Source organism: Misgurnus anguillicaudatus, chromosome 4 (genome assembly GCF_027580225.2).
Source record: "Misgurnus anguillicaudatus chromosome 4, ASM2758022v2, whole genome shotgun sequence".
Taxonomy (NCBI): Eukaryota; Metazoa; Chordata; class Actinopteri; order Cypriniformes; family Cobitidae; genus Misgurnus; species Misgurnus anguillicaudatus.
The window spans coordinates 21,371,406-21,392,837 of NC_073340.2; the positions used below are offsets into that span (position 1 = coordinate 21,371,406).

The 21,432-nt window shown below is 37.1% G+C and overlaps 1 protein-coding gene and 1 non-coding gene across 3 annotated transcripts; one reads left to right on the forward strand and one right to left on the reverse strand.

Moving 5' to 3' along the window:
- Positions 1-40: 40 nt before the first annotated feature.
- Positions 41-3,593, reverse strand: hcar1-4 (hydroxycarboxylic acid receptor 1-4). 2 transcript variants are annotated; one of them, XM_055175420.2, is made up of 3 exons: positions 3,470-3,584; positions 2,236-3,012; positions 41-1,687 (listed from the first exon to the last, which is right to left on the reverse strand). In XM_055175420.2, exon 3 carries the CDS (start codon positions 1,656-1,658, stop codon positions 717-719), a length of 942 nt encoding a protein of 313 aa, XP_055031395.2. In that variant the 5' UTR covers positions 1,659-1,687; positions 2,236-3,012; positions 3,470-3,584; the 3' UTR covers positions 41-716. The 2 variants fall into 2 exon arrangements, with proteins under 2 accessions (XP_055031395.2, XP_055031396.2); XM_055175421.2 differs by lacking the exon at positions 2,236-3,012 and having other exon boundaries at positions 3,470-3,593.
- A 918-nt stretch (positions 3,594-4,511) lies between these two features.
- On the forward strand, positions 4,512-4,605 carry trnai-uau (transfer RNA isoleucine (anticodon UAU)). The gene is made up of 2 exons: positions 4,512-4,549; positions 4,570-4,605. It is a non-coding gene; the product is annotated as a tRNA-Ile (tRNA).
- Positions 4,606-21,432: the final 16,827 nt, after the last annotated feature.

Genomic DNA, 21,432 nt, shown 5'->3' on the forward strand with positions numbered 1-21,432 from the left:
AGCCGATCTCCGGGTCTGGCGCTAGCACTTTTAGCATAGCTCAACACAATCCACTGAATCTGATTAGACCACCAGCACCGCGCTAAAAAGTTTTGATATTTTTCCTATTCAAAGACTCTTCTGTAGTAACATTGCAATAATCAAGGACTTTGCTGCTGCAACATGGCTACAGCAGGCGCAGCGATACCACACACTGCCCGAAAATAGTCCCCTTGGTTACTTTCAATAGCAGGGGACTACTTTCAGCAGGGCACTGCTGTGCAATATCACCACGCCCGCTGCAGCCATGCCACAGCAGCAAAGTCCCTGAGTATTACTCCAGAATCAGAGTATAGTTCCTAGCAATATTGCCTAGAAGACCGCAACTTTTATTTTTTTCTTCTGTCTAAGTACACGATGTAACTACAGAAGAGTCAAGTTTTAAATAGGAAAAATATCAAAACTCTTTGGTTATTTTTGAGTGCGATGCCAATGGTCCAATCAGACTCAACGGACTATGCCAAGCCACGCCAAAAGTGGTACCGCCAGACCCGGAGATCAGCCGAATGGACTCCAACACGGCAAAAATCAAATGTTCAACTCAATGGGAGCTGGACAATTTGCATATTTTCAAAAAAAGTGGAGGGTCCCTTTAAGTTCGTTTGTAAGAATACTTGTTATAGTGGTAATTGAAATGGTTAATGATTGCAAGTAAAAAACTGTAACCATTTCACAGGTTAACGTTTAGGTTTTCTTTTGGTCTTGTCACTCATCCTAAACTGTGTTCGGCCCGTGGAATTGGCTTTGGCTTTCAGAGTGTCTCTGAACCAGGCATTACTGTGGCAATAAATGACTGGATCCAGTGCACTGTTCATATAGGTTAGGGCTAAAGAGATATTGAGACTTAGCTGGATATGTGCAGAACAGGAAAACCACTGAAGTAAAATGCCAGAAATGGCTGTAGGTATAAAACAGAAAACAAACATGATCACAAGAATCAGAATCAACCTCATTGATCGTGTCACCCTGCGATGTGTTTTAAGCTGGCGTCCACGGACGTGGGAGAAAACTTTCACAAAACAGAAGAGCACCAATATGAACGCTATCAGGACTTCCATAAGCTGCACTGTATTGTATACCTTCATTCCCAATGATGGTGATGTCCACACGAGAAAATCATGACATATGAGCTTTGAAGAGTTTTTATGCGATTGGAGAACCAGGGTCAAAGCAGGTGGAAGGCGAATCAGGACAATTCCCACCCAAACAGCACTAACTATCATTATTCCTTGCTTTACAGTCATTCGACAAATGGGGTGGAGTGGGTGAAGTATTCGGAAGAAGCGGTCGACCGCTAAAATGCTCATGAAAGCCTTGCTGGCAGAGACGTTCACAGAAATGATAAAGAGGATGAAGCGACAAAACGATTCCCCAAATATCCAGTCTTCGCCACGAAACAGGTAGTCTATGCGGAAAGGCAGGCCAATGAGCAATAGGAAGTCAGCTGTCACAAGACTCAACAAGTAGATGTTGCATGCTTTCCATGGAGATTTAAAGAAAAAAATCCACAGAGCAAAGATGTTTCCAGGCAATCCTAAAATAAACTCCAAAATGAGAATGGGCTTTAGGATTGAGGAGGTAAGGTGCTGAGGTTCCATGCAAGAGGTGATGTTACTCATGATGATGGGAATAAGCGCTACCTATCAACCTAAAAAACATTTAAACTTTGTTAAAACAAGGTTAAGTTTAAGTGTAATGCTCATATATGAAGTAGTTAACACAGATAAGCATTTATCACACATTTACCATTTATTTTAGCGTTTCCCAAATAGGGGAAAGGTACACTATATCAGTAGATCTTAACCTTTTGACTTCAAGTGCTCCATTTTCCACAAAAAATATCATTATTTTCAAATCCCTTCTCTCACAATTTTTACACAATACATTTTCTATTGCTTGGCATAACTAAATGTATATATTTTTTATAAAAACAAACAAACAACTTTTTAATTGGATTTTTAGTTAGTTTACCCCAAAACAATGTTTGTTTTTATCATGTATTAAAATCTATTTAATTTAAATTATATCTAATATCATTATAAGTCTTTAATGATTTCTACATTTCTGCTCAGTTATTTTAATTTAAGTAAATTATTTCGTTATATATATATATATATATATTTAATTAGTACAGTTTAGTAAAAAAATTTAAAATATATGCGAATAAATCGAGACTAAACACGTTTACAAACTTACCGAAGTCAAGTTCTGCTTTTACTGCTACCGGATGCAAGATGTTGCAACTTGCTTGCATCAAATAGTTTTTTTTTTTGCTTGCTTCAAATAGTTGGGAAATAGAGACAGGGCGCAACGCGTCATAACCTGAAAACCACGCCCACCGGGGAAAACAAGCCATCCGTCTCCATTGACTTTGTATTGCGAGAGGCTGCCTCCTTGTCATTTCTGGCTTATAACAAAAACAGAATAAAGCCTAAAAGCTGCTGCGTGACAAGATGTACAGCTAACAAGCCAAAAAACCCAGAAACAAGTTTTTATAAGCTGTCGACCCCCCAAAACGAGCGTTAAAGACACAAAAGTGGAAACTTTTCATAATAAAACTGTCAATGGAGAGGATTTTTTCCCCGGTGGGCGTGGTTTTCAAAGTTGCATAACTCCGCTCTGGGCGGATCACTTTTACCTAGTGTCAGCACAAAAAATATCGATACTAAAGTTTTTTAAAAGTTGTTTTTATTTAGATAGCATTGCTTGTTAATAAATGAGTATAAGTATGAGTATTTCGCTCATATGAACGCAAATGATGCAAGGCAGAAGCTATCGAACACAGAAAGCGATCACTGTCAAAATAATAGAAAATGTAGACGCAACATTTATAACATTATGTATCATATTGTTAGGTAGGAATTAGACTTATAGGCTCTGGCTTGAAATTTATACAGAGAACACTCCTGTGTGACGGTCAGAATACTTTAATGATGAGGAGACGGGAGCTTCTTTTTCAAAGTGTATCATAGTCTAGAAAATAATAAAGACATAATACAGTTAAATAAGAGTGGATTAACAATGTTAACTATTCTTATATAGGCTGTATATAAATAACAAGGCTATTTAGTAATAAATCAAACTAACAATCAAGAAATTGTAATCTCAAATACACATTTACATCATTTTAGGTTGATCACAAATGACTCAGCATGAATGTGTGAGGTATAAAGCAGAGAAATATCATTAAACAAATAATAGTGTTTAAATAACTAAGCCAAATCCTCCTGCAGTATTATCAACTTAAATGACAAAGGCATATCACAATGTTAAGGATAATATTGCAAGATTGACAATATAAATCACTTGGTTGTTAGACAAACAGTTACAACTCTAAAATAACTGCAGGAATTAGCATGTGCGTGCACACAAAACTAAATAATATACCTCAAACACGATCAATCTCTTAAAGTTATATTAAAAAACTTACTTATTAGTCGTATACTAACACTTTAACACCAAATCACCAACGATAAATCAGAAGGGAAGGGCAGGAGTATCCAACTATAACCCAGCAGGCAGTGAACAAGTACGCTACCGCCTCCTCCTGGAAATGTCAGGAATTGCACTTATCAAAATCAAAGTCCCACTGTAAAAGTCTCTTTTTTTACAACCTTTTATACACATATTCTGTTCTGTAGTCTATGTTATCCTAAAACCATACTCTAAAATGTGCAAATGTTTCCTCTCATTTACAATAACGTTACCTTATGAAAATGAACCCTGGTTTTACTATAGCCCTGTACTTTTGGTAAAAAAAACACAGCAACCAAAACTGAGCAATTTATCACTATACGGTTCTTTCCGTCATAATTGTAGTAGTTAAAACATGGTAGTAATAATTTAGCACGTTTTAACTTAACATTGTAACAAAATTACTGGGATTGTGGCATGTATTATTGAAAGCCACTAGATGGCACTGTGTTCAATAAATGAATACAATACTATGAGTTAGGAAGCCAATAACCACATGTGAAAAGATGACCAGAAAATAAAACAGCATTGTTGAGATGATCATTATTTTATTTAAATCATTACCTACTGAAAAATCTAGCTAAGACCAGCATAGGTTGGTAACTGGTTTTAGCTGGTTTAAGGTGCAAAGCTGGTTGGTCCGCTGGTCTTTCAGCCAGACCAACTATTAAGTCCAGCTAGACCAGCTTAAAAAAGTGACCAAAAAAGCTAGACCAGCTTGCCACCAAAACCAGCTTAAGCCAAGCTGGGAGACCAGCTAAAACCAGCTCACCAGCTTATGCTGGTCTTAGCTGGATTTTTAGTAGAGAATTGAACAAAATAATGTCCTCATACCCCAGAGAAAACTGGTCTGAGAACTACAATGTAGTTTGGGCGGGAAAATATTATTGTTAAAAATTTAAACAGGCGATGCGCATTTAAAATTCATATTCCTCGAAATTTTTATGTAATCTTTATTCGTTTGTTTATAACCAGTATTATTGCAGTTGGCCGCCGAAGCTCCAGTGGCGCAATCGGTTAGCGCGCGGTACTTATACAGCAGTACAAAGCAAAGCAATGCCGAGGTTGTGAGTTCGAGCCTCACCTGGAGCAGTGTTTTGCACGATCTTAGTTAGCTCCGATAAAATTGCCTGGAAACGATTGTTAACTAGTTGCATGAATAAACACGCTAAGATCTCAAGGTTCTGGCTCCCTAAACTCACAGTGCTACATAATGCGGTTGTTGTCGGTGGGCATGAGAACAAACATCGTATTAACGATTCTGTGATATTAGCATATTAGCCATAGTCTGTTCTTCCTCTATGTCTATGATGGTCAGTAACCACTAGGGGGCAGAATAGCATTAGTTTGAGGAATCAGTGTAGTCTGCTTTTAGTTTAGAGACATTTGCCACGTGTTTAAAAGGAATTGCGACATTTTTCTTTTGACAGGTGAGGGAGATCAAATGTGTCCAGTAGAACATACAATTCAGGTAGAGATTTTTCATTACAAATACGTTAGCTGTATTAGCCTAATATTGTTTAGAGTGCTTAATATTGCTTAAAGGTATTTGATTGTCAACTTTTCTTAACCAACCTTTTAAATTGGCATCCCTGTTGAAAAAATTGTGCACTAAAATACACTTTATTTTAAGTACACTTAGTAAATGTACCATTTCACGCACTAATTTTGTACAAAAAAAGTATTTTTAAGATAAACTTCAGAACATCTAACTATAACTGTGCTATTTTGAGACACCATTTATTTGAATACACTAAAAATCTATTTAAAGATTGCTTCTATTTATTATATAGAAGTTTAAATGTTAGTCATTCATAAACATTGATCTTATTAAATAACTTTTACTTATTTTAAAAGTGCAATGTGTAAGTTTTATAAGGATCTCTTGACAGAAATGCAATATAAAATACATAACTATATTATCAGTGGTGTATAAAGACCTTTCATAATGAACTGTTATGTTTTTATTACCTTAGAATGAGACGTTTTTATCTACATACACAGAAGGTCCCCTTACATGGAAGTTGACATTTTGTCTCTACAGAAGCCCATAACGGACAAACTTTTTAACTAAGTTGTCTCCAACGATGACATGGTTGTCCGGGAGCAATATTTGTTTCATTCATTTTCTGCTGTTAGAAAAACAAAAAGGCAATTTCACCCCATAATACTGCCTCTGAAATCCAAAATCTCAAAATCTAGTATTTATTTTAAAGCATCAAAGTTTTTTCAAAGTCATTAATTCCACTATGATTTCAATCTTAAACATGGCCTTAGTCAATATTGAAGATATGTTATTTACATTATGCAAGATGATTTTATGTAGAAAACAGTAAATCGTGAAAATAAAATAACTTTAACTGGGTTTTCACAGACAGGGTCACATTTCAATAGCAAAGGCGAAGCTTTATGACTTTATGAGGGAGAGTGGAACGATGGGAGATCACAAATTATAAAGTTTTTAAATAAAGTTTTTTCACTTTTTACACCTTTTAATGGCATTTCTAGCAAGTAAGTTAAAATATTGGATTAGCTTTCACAAAGACGCTCTCTGTTTATATTTCAAACAGAAATCCATTCCGCTGAATGCGTTTCTCGGAGCTGCCTTCATGCCTCCGAAGTCATTGCAACAAGTCAGCTGCCTAAAGTTTTCGAACGCAGCCCATGTTTTTTTTAATCTGTACATCTGATCGCATTATTTTTTGCCATTGTAATGAATTAGCTGCAAGGCACAACAGCTACATGCTAAATGCTGTATTACCACCTCTTCAGCATTTGTCCACTCGTGTTGCCATAGTTTCTACAACTGGAAACTGAGGATAGTGTGCAGATATGTAACATGGCTGCAGCAGGCGTAGTGATAATACGCAGCACCTGAAAATAGTCCCCTGCTATGAAAGTAACCAAGGGGACTATATTCGGCCAGTCCAAAATATCAGTACGCCTGCTGCAGCCATGGTACAGCAATAAAGTACTTGATTATTCAGCCAGAATGAGAGTATAGTTCATAGCCATATCGCCTATAGAAAATTGCAACTTTTAATTTTCTGTCGGTCTTAGTACACGATGTAACTACAGAATGGTCAAGTTTTAAATAGGAAAAATATACAAACTCTTTGGTTATTTTTTGCGCAATGCTAATGGTCTAATCAGATTCAATGGTAAGCTATGCTAAAAGTGGTACCGCCAGACCCGGAGATCAGCTGAATAGATTCCAAAACAGTAAGAATCCAATGTTTAACTCTAGGGGAGCTGGAAAATGAGCACATTTTCAAAAAAGTGGAGTGTCCCTTTAAGTCACTAAAAGTGCTACAATTACAAGGAAACAAGGGACGAGCCATTATTTAAAACAGGAATTTCTCTGGATTTATAAATCCTTGCAAACTATTGGGACACAACTGCATTAAATATTACACTGTGCAAGTGGTTGTTGGATATTTTAATATAAAACATACATATTGTGGTTTTAATAATGTTTTTCCTTGTAAAAATGAAAGTAATTTAGAATCTGTATGTGAGCTAATGTGTGGGTAGATCATAAAGTTTGTTAGTTATATTTTGTATTAATTCTGTTTACCCTAAGGCTGTTTATCAGGCTTGGAAATTGTATGACATTATAGTAAGTTAAGTGGTTTTAACCTTATATGTTTTACCTTTCTGCATGTTTGTATTCTTATTTAATAACTAATGACTGAAAAAGTAATAGAGAATGTGACAGATATGAGATGTCAGATAAGAATTTATTTCATATGAGATAAATTATTATAATAGTAATTTAACGTTTCTCATTTATATGCTGTGATTATCTGATTTGACGTCCACACTAAAAGCTTTGTATTTATACCAGGGGAAGGAAAAATGAAACCCTCCTTCCTATGCTTTTATGTGGCAGATTAAACGACCATCTTTAACTTCTCATGTTTTATTTTATTGCCTTGTCACGGCTCATGGATTACCATTAAAACGCAATCAGCCTAAGTGCCTGTGTGTTAGTGTGAACTTAGGCTTGTAAAGTATATGTGTGTGTGTGTCTTACAGTGAACACGTTGAGAAATCTGTGGTTGGAGAAACAAGACATTTGTGGGAACAGATAGGTTTAAGCACATTTTTGAAAAGAAAAATGATAGAAATAAGTAGATAGAGGATGCAAGATAGCCGAGGGAACACACACACACATGCACAATGAAGAAAGGTTAGAGGATTGTCTGGATCAGATTTCTGTGGTAATGGTTGGGTGGGTCAGTGGTTAAACTGCTCTCACAAACACATTCCAGAGCTGAGGCAGAGCGCATCTGGTGTGCAAGTGCAGACAAGAGCAGAGCCAAGAGGCTCCTCGCTGCAAAGCACCTCTCTCTCTCTCTCTCTCTCTCTCACTCACTGTCTCTCCGTCTCTCTCTCTCTCTCTCTCTCTCTCATTTTAGTAACATCTTGGTTAAGCAAGGAAGCCTCTTGGAGTGTGAGGTTGTTGTCTGGATTTAAGGTTGTTAACCAATTTAGTGTGTTTTTTACATGCATACGCATCATTCCATAATATGTGGCCCTTTTATATGGTGCATAAGATGTCATCAGTGTGGTAGATGTGTGGTTGAGCAAAAATAGCAAACACACACTCTAAAAAAATGTCGCACCTTTTGTCACTGGGACGCTACCTTTTAAAAGGTCTTACCATGTAGGTACAGATATGCCTCAGTGACTTTTTATTGATGCAGTTAGTGCATGGTTAGCTGAAGCTGATAATCGGCCTCTTTACACAAGGACACGTGTGGCATTACACTTAAAGTCTATGTTGTCTTCAGTAGGCTGCTGAAGTTCTGTCAGGGGAAGGTCACAGTTTGAAGGTTTCAGGCAAATGATGAATAGGCCTGAATGTGGTTACATTGGTTTGAAACCTCACTTTGCTCATTTGAACAACCCCATATTTATAATGAAACTATTACCAGTTACTCACACTTACTCATCCCAGTCCACACTAAAAGCGTCTGCACATCAACAATGAACTTTCGATATGACTTGTCACAAGATGTTTTTTTGAGATGTTGTAAGACCTGATCTGGAGTACTTTACATCATCAAGATTCTTATTCAGAAGTGGACATTACTTAAGTATTTTAGTTACATTTTCGAAGCATCTGTACTTTATGAGAGTGTTTGTCTTGGGAAAAATTTTACTTCACTATTCTAAAGAATATTATCATACTGTTTATTCCTTTATATTACATATTAACGTAATTACATTAAAGAGAACCTATTGTCCGATTTACGATTTTACATTTCCTTTGGTGTTAGTGTGTGTATAAGCACATATTAACGATATTCAAAAGGTACAAACCCCAAAGTAAACGATGACACGAGTTATCGTCTCCAACGTAAATCTCTTTTCTTGGACTACAACAATCACACGAATTGTAGGCAACAGTTTACTTCCTAGGATTGGATGTAGAGAAGACCGAAATTATCATAATTCCTCCCACTTCCGACTCACAGCCTATAAGTTAACTCCTGTTAGCATTGCATTGTGATCGAATCTTTCAAACATGGTAAGGAGCGTCACATTTCCGTCTGACTTCGGAGGTATTCAGGCCAATCACAACATACAGATTAGCTGGCCAATCAGGGACACAGCGCTTTTCAAATCCGTGCGTTTCAGGAAGAGAGTGAAATCTGAAGCTACGAAAATGTACAGTATGTGGAAAATAATTTACCATAAACCATGCGAACAACAAATATAGACCGTTTCATCGGACGCACGTGCGCTGACGCGATACACGTCTGGATCAAAACTTTACTTCCTGTTTCATTTTTTTAAAATGGTCTGACTAGTTGCTAAACTGATCTCTTGAACAAATGCCTTGTCGAAAATAACAAATGTTTTGGTTTCCTAGGTAATCTATGTGTTGTTTTTTTGCTTGTTATATAAATAAACTACGTTTAAAGAACATTGTTTTTATTTATTCTTAGCGGAGTTTACCGGAAGTTACGTGCGGACCACGACAGTCGCTTGTTTATGTTGTTACTGCTGAAACTGTCTATACCAAATACACAAAATAAAGTTTTTTATCAATGAAATAAGTGCACTTTAAAAATTTATGCTTTTGCACTTTTACTCAAGTAATAAGAAAACTTAATAAGAAAGTACTATTTAATGTACTTAAATATTTCATGTAAAACAAAAACTTGTATTTATGAAATGTACTGCAGTAAAGATTATAACATTATGTTTGGAATGTATGTTTTCCAAAGAAAAACACTGATAAAATATGAATATGTGACATTTGTTTACACTGCTTATGTTGTAATTTTTACCTCATCTGTAACAGAACCGTTGGAACATTTCGGTTCTGTTTTTTCTCAATTTGGCATACAGCTGTTTCTGAGAGTTTTGCATGCAACATGTTCTTTCATTCCCCCCATTGAAACATCCTTCACTACTTCATAGTCCTTCATGTTCTCTCAAACATAGAGTCCTGGATGTGTGTTGCATTCTCAAAGCACATGGTTTATGTCTTCATGTAAGCGCCTGTACTTGACTTTTTGGTCTTTTTGTGTAATAGATGAAATTGTGTTTCATCGAGGGGCATCTGGTTTTTGTTTGAGGTGTGACGCATAGATAAATTGGACAACTAATCTGTGGAATTTTGTCTCAAAAACCTTGGCAGCACTTTTAATTAGCTTATCCTGCCGAAAAAATCCACCACATTTCCATTCATAATAAGCATTTCGATTTGTGTTTAAACCACAAACGGGCCTTTGTTCTTACCACCTCTATCTTCAAAAAATGCTAAATTCTTGGCCAGACTGAAAGCATGACACAACTTGTATCTTGTTTGTTATATACTATGATTTTTGGAAAGCTTTAAATGTTTCAACGTTATAAACCGTCTTGTGAAGAAGAATGTTAGAAGTAATGTAATATTTAAACAAGAGGTCAGAAGTGACATGCCAAACTGGCTGGATTAAACTTTTGTTTTACATAATGCTGCATGATGTGGTTGACATGTTATCATAATCGCTCTCTCATCTTATCAAATGACTGAATTTCACTCCCACACACCCTTACATGAGCCAAGATAACCCGCGTCAAACCACACTGTGGTATATTTCAGGCTTTCAGATGATTTCATCAGAGAGAGCAGACGCTAAAAATTTCCCCATAATATTACATATACCAAACATAGTGCATCTCAATCGATTGGTTAAAGGGGTACTCCAGCGAAAAATGAAAATTACCCCATGATTTACTCACCCTGAAGCCATACTCGATGAACATGATTGTCTTTTTTCAGACGAACACAATCAAAGTTATTTTAAAACATGTCCTGGCTCTTCCAAGCTTTATAACGGAAGTAAACAGGGTCCAGAAAAACAACTTTGAACCACAAAAAAATGGCATCCATCCTTAACAGAAGTAATTTACACAGCCTCAGGGGGTTAATAAAGGCCTTCGTAGGGTAATCGATGCAATTTTGTATAAACATATTTATAATTTAAACTTTATAAACCCTAAAAACTAGCTTTGGGTATCGGGCAAGGCTCAGGTTCTGGCTAGAGGGGATACATCTACAGCCAAATCTTGTGATATGTTGGGTTTAGGGTTAGGTTTGGGGGTAGGATTAGGATGAAAAACAGCAGTTCTGGCTAGATAGGATACAACAACGGCCTAAATCATGTGAAATGTTGGAGTTAGGGTTAGGTTTGGGGGTAGGATTACAATAAAAACAGCGCTCATCCTTCGAGATTTTACAAGATTTTGGCTGTAGATGTATCCCAGATGTATAGCCATAACCCAAGGTGCATTCACAAAGCTTCTTCTTCGTTTAAGGGTGGGTAGCACCAACGTTAATGTGCATTATCACCCCTTGTCACCTAACGCCATTCTCGTCAAAGAGTATAGAAGCCACTCCAATGCAGTAGGTGGCGATAGTGCACCTTAACATTGGCTTGAGGGTGAATACATTTTTGGGGTAATTAAATTTTTTTGCTGGAGTATCCCTTTAGAAGGTCAGTACTTTTTCTTAAAGGCAGGATGCATGATCTCTGAAAGGCAATGTTGACATTTGAAATTATCTAACACGAAACACGCCCCTACCCAAATAGAATCTGGACCATCTTTTGATAGACCCGCCCCAAATAACGCAACCCAGGCAACAATGTAGACGTTGGTAGACAGGCACCTTACTGCTGATTGGCTAAAAGTTTTGGTAGTCAGCCCAACTCCCTTTTCCAAAGCGTTTTTCAGAAATCGTGCACTCCACCTTTAAATGTCAGAATGAACATAGACTCCCTAGAAGATCTTTCTGGGGCCGTTTACACAACAAAGTTTTCTTGTGGTTTGGCTGTTTGTCTCTGTGTAAACTACATTATTGCGAATCTGTGATAACAGTGACATCATGCACATGTGTTAGGCTGCGTTCAAGTCATGTCGTATTGTATTTACGAGATTAACGCCACCACAAAATTGTAAATACCACTGGAAAAAAGCCCAGAGTGAACAAGTTGGGCGTGTAGGAGAGAAAGATGGCGAAACCAATAGAAGTAATGCCTATAGTTGACTTTTGTAAGGCTTTTTATTTACAGCAAACTGTAAAATACGACAGCATTGCAATACAACAGTTAATATATAACGTTCACAGTGACTTCATAAATGACCTAGAAACACGTCTGGTGCACATTCTTTGTTCTTCAACGCCATCTTTCACTGATAAAAGTGACCTGACGTCACAAACGCGACTTACCATCTCATTTATATGGGCAACCCAGGATAAGTTGAACGCACCATTAATCCAGTCTATAGTGCGAGTATAAGCAACACAAAAATGGTGTCAATTAACACTTCTTCATCAAAGTTCATTTTTCAAATGTTGACGCTTTATACTCCACGATCACGTTTGTAATAATAAACCTACTTCATCGTCCATCTAAACAAAACTGCTTTTGAGTGTTTGTACTATTTATTAATCTGTAGAAGAATGCATGTGGTGTGTAGTGTTACTTTACAAAGTAACATTGCCATCTTCTGGCTTTGCACAGATAAAACAGCAACTTTAGTTGTATTTGCGGATCCACATAAACGCGCATCTTTTTGACAGCGCTGTTGTGTGTATGTGAAATGTTTAAAAAAAAATGCAATGGAAAAACTTTCCATTGTCTCCTTTATGTCTGGCTTCCACACATGAACCAAATGCTTCATAGAGATCCATGCATTGGCGGCTCGTGACTGCTCATCCGAGGGGCGCTAATTCAAAATAGAGTGTCATGTGTGTGGTTCCTTTTTCCAAAATGTGTTCTGCACTTTGAGAGATCTTGTGTGCTGTGTTTTGTCAAAATAAGTGCCTGCTGCACACGCGTCAAAACCGTTTATGATAAAAGAGACGCTCACGTTCACAAAATACACTCCCTTAACAGTAAACTCTGATTACGCATGAGATTATGCGAGTGTCTGGCAAACCCAAGCATCTCTTTTATCATAAACCCTTTAGACGCATCTGCAGCAGGCACTTATTTTGACAAGACACGTGATGCACATAGGATCTCTTAGTTGCGTAGAACACATATTTTGAAAAAAGGAACCACACACATGACGTCTACATACATGTTATGACAAACTTCGCATCAAGTGCCCTTGAATAAAGAAGTCACCGGATCCATGCCTAACAGTGTTTAAAGCACAGGTTTTTGTCTTTAGCTATAAATCACAGAACCAGGATGTTAGTGATTTTGTCTTTCAAGGATCCCAGGTGTTTATTCACATTGTCTTTGCATTTCCTGCACTGGATGATGGACGTCTTGTGCACCCCTCCATGTCGAAAGAGTTCGGATTGTGAGCACGTTGGGGGTGATGTTCCTAGAAAATATGGTTTGTGTGGTCCGCAGAAGTAGGCCTGAACTAGCAATGATGTTTCCAAAGGAGGACATGCCGTTCCTGCCTCTCCAAATGCTTGGGAAAAAGTATCCGCCAACCTGTGGCTGCGACAGACCATATATTCTCCATTTTTCACCCCTCAGGCTGCAATTACAACTAATTTTAGATCCGCTGAGTAACAGACAGAGAGGTCAAATGTCCATGGCTCACATTTTAAGCTCTGTATAAATGTTGGTCATATGAGAAACCACAGTTCCCTAAATCTCCCTCTCTCACTAGGCTGTCATTTCTCTTCATCTCACTGGGGATCTGACTGGAGCACTTTTGCAGGTCACGCTTTACATACAGCCAGTGTAAACTGAGCCTATAAAATTAGGTTAACTTAAACAGGCATGTGTTTGAACTACTATGTCTACTTTTTAAATTTCAAGATGAATACTATGATCTTGGGCTGGATGTGATGTTGCTCAATCGCAAATATCTTGGACGGACAAAGATTCCCATGGTTGTGCTTTATTTTTCTAAAAAGTAGAATTGCTCTCCAAAGACAATTGGGCTAGAAAAATTAAATGCTTAAAGCAGACCATTTGGACAATGCTGTGAACATTATTTTTTTGTCATTTCCTATAACTTTGCTCTTTTTTGCATGCATTGTGTCAGATGGGATGCAGATGGGACACTACACACTTGTGTGTGTGTGTGTGTTGGGGGGTTATCTTGATGAAAGGCAGAACAGATAAGTGGATATGAATTTTGTCAGTGAGTGAACATTAACAGCTTGCTTGCATTGCTCCATGTCTAAAAACATGAACAGGCCCTCTTAAAAGTCTTACAAGGAGGTCTTATACTGATCTTGAAAGGAGGACCCAGCAAAATGTTGCCCTAAAACAATCACTCCTAACCAGGGAATGCAAACAACAGGAATTGCCTTAACAGGGTCAAATGGGTACATTGGAAAGATTTTGCTTTGTTAAGCTCATGAATTTTCACTTAGGTACCCGATGGGGCTGTGTGGGTGAGAATAAAAGTTGGGAAACACTGGCTTAGGCCAGAAAAAACTCAAATCACCAGGGAAAGCTTAAACAAGCATATCCTATTTGCCTCCTTTTCACTAATGACAAAGAGCAGAGTAAGACGGAGCACAGATGTGTAAACATACAATTGAAAAGTGTTGCGTCGGCATGTGCCACTATTTAAACTCTTGTCATGCAATATATTCCCTTCCCCACCCAGTGATCACTTTCAGGTGCTCAAATTCATGTCACAAGTAGCACAGTATAGACCATGTGTTTCTCATACCGGTTCCGGGTCTTCAAAGATATGGCCCATATTGTCAAAAGTGCTTAGGCTATTCTTGCCATAGGCTATATTTGGAGAACTTCAAACAACTGTTTTGAAACATGGACTGACTTATGGTAATGCGTTGGCGCAAAGCTTTTTACATTACGTTGCGTGTCAATCCTAAAAACCATGAACATGTCTGGAGATCGGCAGCCTTTTAAGATGAACTCTCTTGAGGTTTTTTGTACCATCATCTGGAAAGCTTCAGTTTGTAGCTCTACCCCTCCCTCCCACCTCCCCTGGTCCCACATGATACTCCCTGTGCTCATAAGTCTACTAATGACATCACAGCACACATCCTGATAGACGTCAAACATTTTTCACCGCAACCAGGCTCAGATGGCATGGCTAATGGTCTCCATATGAAGCATGTAAGCAAAAAAAGGAAAACATTCCAGTGGTAGGAGAAGGGAATAGGGCTTTGTTGAGAAGAAACACTCATGTAGCATTCCATCGATCTACATCCCACCAATGTAATCTTGGTAGGGATATGAAGCATTCATTAGCATGGGCGTAGAAGGAATGCGTACCTTTCATTTTTCATCAAAAATTAATTTCTCACAATTTCTTGTAGGGCAAATATTTTTGACTCTATCAGATATAAGGTTCAGTATAATTTCACTTCGAACATAAGTTCCGCATTGTACTTTCGACCCTGTCAGCTGAGACGAAAGTAACACACAGGTGGGTCAAAAGTAACACAACAGAAGATAGATTTTTGTATTATATAGTGGCGGCCGGTGACTTCTTTTTTCAAGGGCACTCGATGCGAAGTTCGTCACAAAATGTATGTAGCCCGTCATGTGTGTGGTTCGTAATTTCAAAATATGTGTTCTGTGCGCAGAGTTAACCTATGTGCATCACGTGTCTTGTCAAAATAAGTGCCTGCTACAGACGCGTTTAAAAGGTTTATGACAAAAGAGACGCTCACGTTTGCCAGATACTCGCATAATCTCATGCATAAGCAGAGTTTACTGTTAAGGGAGTGTCTTGCGTGTATTTTGTGAATGTGTTTCTTTTATTATAAACGGTTTTGACACGTGTGCAGCATGCACTTATTTTGACAAAACACGTGATGCACATGATTCACATGACGCAACATACACATATTTTGAAAATACAAGCAACACACATGACACTCCAAACACATATTTTGAATTTGCGCCCCTTGAATGACCAGTCACTAGCCACCGGTGTTATACTTGTTTTTAGTAAATATACCTGACTATGAACTAATATGTAACTGCAAACATATTTTGTTGTTTATCTTTGTAAAAATTATTAAATTACATTTTCATTTTAAATTTCAGTTTCATCAAATGTTTCAAAAGCAACCTGAGAGTACAAACTTGAATTGTTGAGAAAAAAAATTCAACAGTGTGAACACTACAAAAATTAAATCAAATCAGATTAGCATATGTGTTACTTTCGTCCCGACAGGAACTCCTAACATTTAAACCCGATTTATTTTAATTTTAAAAAACTCAGAGAAGGCGAACTTCAGGATGTGTTATAGCACTAAATAACATAAATAACGCGTTATAAGAAAAAATGAATAAAAACATAAGTTACGAAAGTTTTTTGGATCTACACGTGGAAAACGATTATGAAATATGCAACATTTGTCAGTTCTGTCAAGGTTTGCGTTACTCTCGCCCCAGTTCTCCCCTACATTTTTCTTGTTAAGAATCCTGATATTATACTTATTCCCATGACACTCAAGAAGGTTGGTCAGAGGTCAAAACTAACTTTCAGAGGTAAAAATCCTATATTTGTAAATATTAACAAAATATAATTTTATATTAAATCTAAGTCAACTAACGGTAATGATTTATTTCTGTATCTAGCAGGAGACCTAACTGGAATGTAACACTTGACAACAGGGAGCATGGTAAGAAATAAATAGCCATGGGACATTATATTTGTTTCTTGTTTTAGTTAGATATTCAACAGTGATTTACTTTATGATTGTAGAACATAAAAGGCGATAAACAGTCTTCTTCTGACCAGCTGTAGTTTTCCTCAAAACTTGTTAAGTGTGCTGGTTAAGGTAAACTCAGAAATATGTAAAAGAAGGTACAAAAGTTGTCACTGGGGCGGTACCTTTTCAAAAAGTACACTTTATTGGTACCTCAAAGGTACATAATATATCTGTACCAAAATGGTATATATTAGAACCTTTTAAAAAGGTACCGTCCCAGTGACAACTTGTGTTAGTGTAATAGTGTAATAAAGCCTATAACACACGGATAACTATCCATATGCAGATCTGGTCCCTCATAAAAGTCTGCAAGTTTCTTTATCTTGACTACAACAGAAATAGCCTAAAACGATACAAATATGCTACAAATACAGTTAACAAAGGAGATAAAAATGAAACTTTTGTGCTTTAAATGTAACATCTTACACTGAACATTCTGTCCTTCACTGTACACTTCTGAAATGATCACCATCCTCTAGATTGCTAGCTTACTATTAGATTAAATGATTAAATAAAACACTCACAACTACAAATAATACAATATTTTCCACTTTTGATATTTTTCCTCTTCCTTTTAATATTTCTTCAAAACAAATGGGACTTTAGGATTATACATGTGACACACTGTAGGCAGTCTACAATTTCAGCATCAATTTCTAAAAAATCATTGCAGTTGGTAGTCATAAATCATATACACAAAGTTTTCAATAATTTAGTTGTTTGAATGTCATGTTCCCATTAACCAAGTATGTGTGGGTGTTTGTTTTTATACACAATATAATTTCTGTTGAAAACACAAGGCTGATGTCTAGATATACGCAACTCATTCATCATCATCATCAGCATTCATCAAGCATAAGACTGCAGATACTGGAAAAAAATGAGTGTAAAATTTCAATGTAATTTTTTTTATCTTAGCCTTTGCACATGTTTGCTAATAACAGCATAATAGTAAACAATATTATGTACCTTCTCTTTCTCTCTCTCTCTCTCTCTCTTATATGTTTATGCATTCTGTTTTATTTTTTCTTTAAGTGAGACAACCACATAATTTCATACCATCTTGAAACAATCTCAACTTTAATAAAAACTAATAGTCTTTGTACCGCAACCCTCATTATATTCATCACATTACCGCAAATTTGCCATTGAGTGAGTTTGTTAATTGTTGCAAAGTCCTTACAGCTGGACAAATGTTATATCTCATCTTAGCATGGTTGGTAGATTCAGACATGTTGATGGATATTCCAGTAGGTTCTGATGAGAACCATCAAAGGCCTGCGCTGTGACTGTTTTAATTTTGGAATGCCTGCGTGAGGCCACCTGTGATTGAATTGTTGTTTGAACAGTGAATAATGAGAACTCATTGTGGGTTCTTTGTAAGAACGCATACATAATGCTGATTCCTCGGCAGGCTCCTGTACCATTAGTCTTCATACTCATAACAAATATGTTTCTGTGCACAAAAGATCATGGGGGCAGACTGTCTTCTCTTCTCCAAACATCATGACCCTTTTGTCCCTCCAGAATAGTTTCCATTTTAAGGCATTGCAGTACCATTAGGTCTTCAAATATGTTAAAGAGCCAGTAAGAAGCCAATTTTAAGCATCCTATCACTGTTTATAAGTCCCGGACAACAGGTTTAAATGCATGCAAGGTCAAAAAACATTGTGATTTTCTCAAAATATAAATTTAAAATTACCCCATTTCTCAGAGATCCCCAAACGATTCGTGTGAAGCCATTCAACGACTCAGTCTGCCTAAACCCCACCTTTCAGTAGCCTACTCTGCTCTGATTGGTCAACTGACACAGTCTACGCACAGACCACAGATCAGTGGCACAGACCAACAATAGTGCAACATGTATTGACCCAGTGCTAACATGATTTAATGAGAAGACATTATCGACATCAATACACATCATTCATAATTTATCCAAGCAATAAAAACAACGACAGAAACTAACATTTTACACTCATTTAAGCAAGTTTATAAGCTAACCGAACTAAAATGTAAACACTTAAGTTAGTGCACATGCATTAGCCGCTTGCTAATGTGACTCTCTGACAGTATATTAAGAGTTTAAAAAACATCATCAATACACATCATTCATCATTAGTCCAGGTTATAAAAACGGCGTTAGACATACAATTTTTTACACTCATTTAAGCAAGTATGTAGCTATAATCACAGGTTGTGGTTAGGAGACGCATGTTGTTCCAAATAAAGTGGGTACTGAACCATCTTTCATTGCCAAACGTCTAGTAAATCCCTCCTTGAAAAGTAATTTTAACCACTGATTCTTCACAGCCAAACGTTTAGTAAATCTCTCCTTGAAAAAGTAATTTTAACCACTAATTCTTCATAGCCAAATGTCTAGTAAATCCCTCCTTGAAAAAATAATTTTAACCACTGATTCTTCACAGCCAAACATTTAGTAAATCTCTCCTTGAAAAAGTAATTTTAACCACTAATTCTTCATAGCCAAATGTCTAGTAAATCCCTCCTTGAAAAAGTAATTTTAACCACTGATTCTTCACAGCCATACGTTTAGTAAATCCCTCCTTGAAAAAGTAATTTTAACCACTGATTCTTCACAGCCATACGTTTAGTAAATCCCTCCTTGAAAAAGTAATTTTAACCACTAATTCTTCACAGCCAAACGTCTAGTAAATCTCTCTATGAAAAAGTAATTTTAACCACTGATTCTTCATAGCCAAACGTTTAGTATATCTCTCCTTGAAAAAGTCATTTTAACCACAGATTCTTCATATATCTTCATCCTTTGATGGTGAAAACAACACAAACTGAAAACACAGCGTGATATGATGTTTACACACTAACTAGCTGTGAGATTATTATACAAAGTGTTTGTATTACGTGAATAAAGTCAGGCAGGAGATTCAATCCATATGACGACTCATTTCAGAGATTCAGAGTCGACTCCCTACTTTAGAAGCCAATAACTTTATTAATCGTGTACTTTTTGGTTCAACTACTTTGCACATTGTTTACATTGATGGACAGCTATGACACACTGCAATACAGGTCATTTTCGATTTTGGATCTGTGTGGCTCTTTAACTAAAACTCCACATAAGCTTAGAAAAAACATAGAGGTATGACAGTAGAGAAGTTTACAGTAAAAAGAGTACAGCTGGAAAGCGCTGTAGCAGGAACCAAATAAGTTCTGCTCTTGGCTATCTGGTACATTGTAACTACATTGGGAACTCCCAGTGCCTCTGCAACAGAACATTTGTTTCCTCTGGGATAAATATGAGCTCGGTTAAGGCTGTTGTGGCGTGTGTTTAGCCGGGTTGACCCTGAACTGATATATATCCCTCCTGTGCTCAGTTAGTGATATAATGTACTGATCCAAAGCCTGGCAGTAACCCAATGTATGGTCCGATCCCATCTGTAATCTAACGAAATATAAACTTGTCATATCATTCAACACATTGTCATGTTTTATTGCTGTCAGTCTGGACCTCTTCAGGCCTCAGAGGAGCTGAGATGTTTGAGCACTAATGCAAGGCCTTCAGTAAGAACAGAGATGCAGTCTGTCTGTCAACATATAGAGCTTAGTCCAGATTTGAAATGTTTTTTTTTTATAAAATGTTACCACACACGGACAATATAAAGCAGCACCTCTCATAACATTGTTCAAGCAAACACTGGCTTATAGTTGTAAAAATAGCTTCGGTCTAATAAAGGCAGATGAAGTGGTTGGTCAGGGAGGTGAAATGAAAAGAAGAGGGTGGGGGAGGACAGAATGGGTTCATGCAAACTCGAGCATGCTCAAAGTTTGTTTTTATACGGCGATTCAAGTGCCGTGTCTGATCTGATTGGATGTCCAGCAGATTCCTGCGTGGTTGTTTAGGTCCAAGGCGTTGTTTTATTTATGAGCTGTTTACACTGGATGCACCTCAATGGTATATGTTAACTCATGACCAAGCCCAGATGGATTTCATTGGGAAAATTCTGCATTAAAAATGCAGAGCTGAAATTAAATATGCAGTAAACAAGCTTTTGGGTTTGCGATAACACTTTACGACACTGTCAGATTTGTTGAGGTTCCTTGTCATACAGAGTGCAAGAAGCTTGGCTTCATACTGCATGATGAACATTAATATAAATATATAATAACACACACAAGAATATTTATTTTATGACCGATAGAGAGAGATACTCAATTCCTCTGTGAGTTAATGCAGAGCTGATCTCACCACCGGGGAGCTGCTGGACAGCAGATAAATATTTGAACAGAAATGAAAGAAGGAGGGCTTAAGCCAAGTCCACGGTGAAGTGAGCTTTCCAAATATTTAAGGAGTTCTACAGTGGAAACACTACAAATAAAATGCCCGGAGAGTTTGCTCTAATAAAAGCACGGAAAGATTATTTGTCTTTGCACAGAGAGATTGGATAAATGAGAAATAGAGCAATGAATGTGTTTGCATGTTATTCATTAACCCACAATAACTAGGCCCTCAGTTAGATATCAGCCTTCTTTAGTGTTGACACAGCACCTGCATCCACTAGGGGGTGGTCTCATGTCACAGGACTTCGAAGCAAGATAAACAAAAGTTTTCAACATGTGGAAAACAACAAATTGTCCTTTTATTTTGATAGCTTAGGATTTATTTCTATAATAAATGCACAAATCACAATTTCCCATAAACCCCCATGCATGCACTAGGAGGATTTTAAAGATTATTTTGGTAATTCTGATATAAGTAAAGC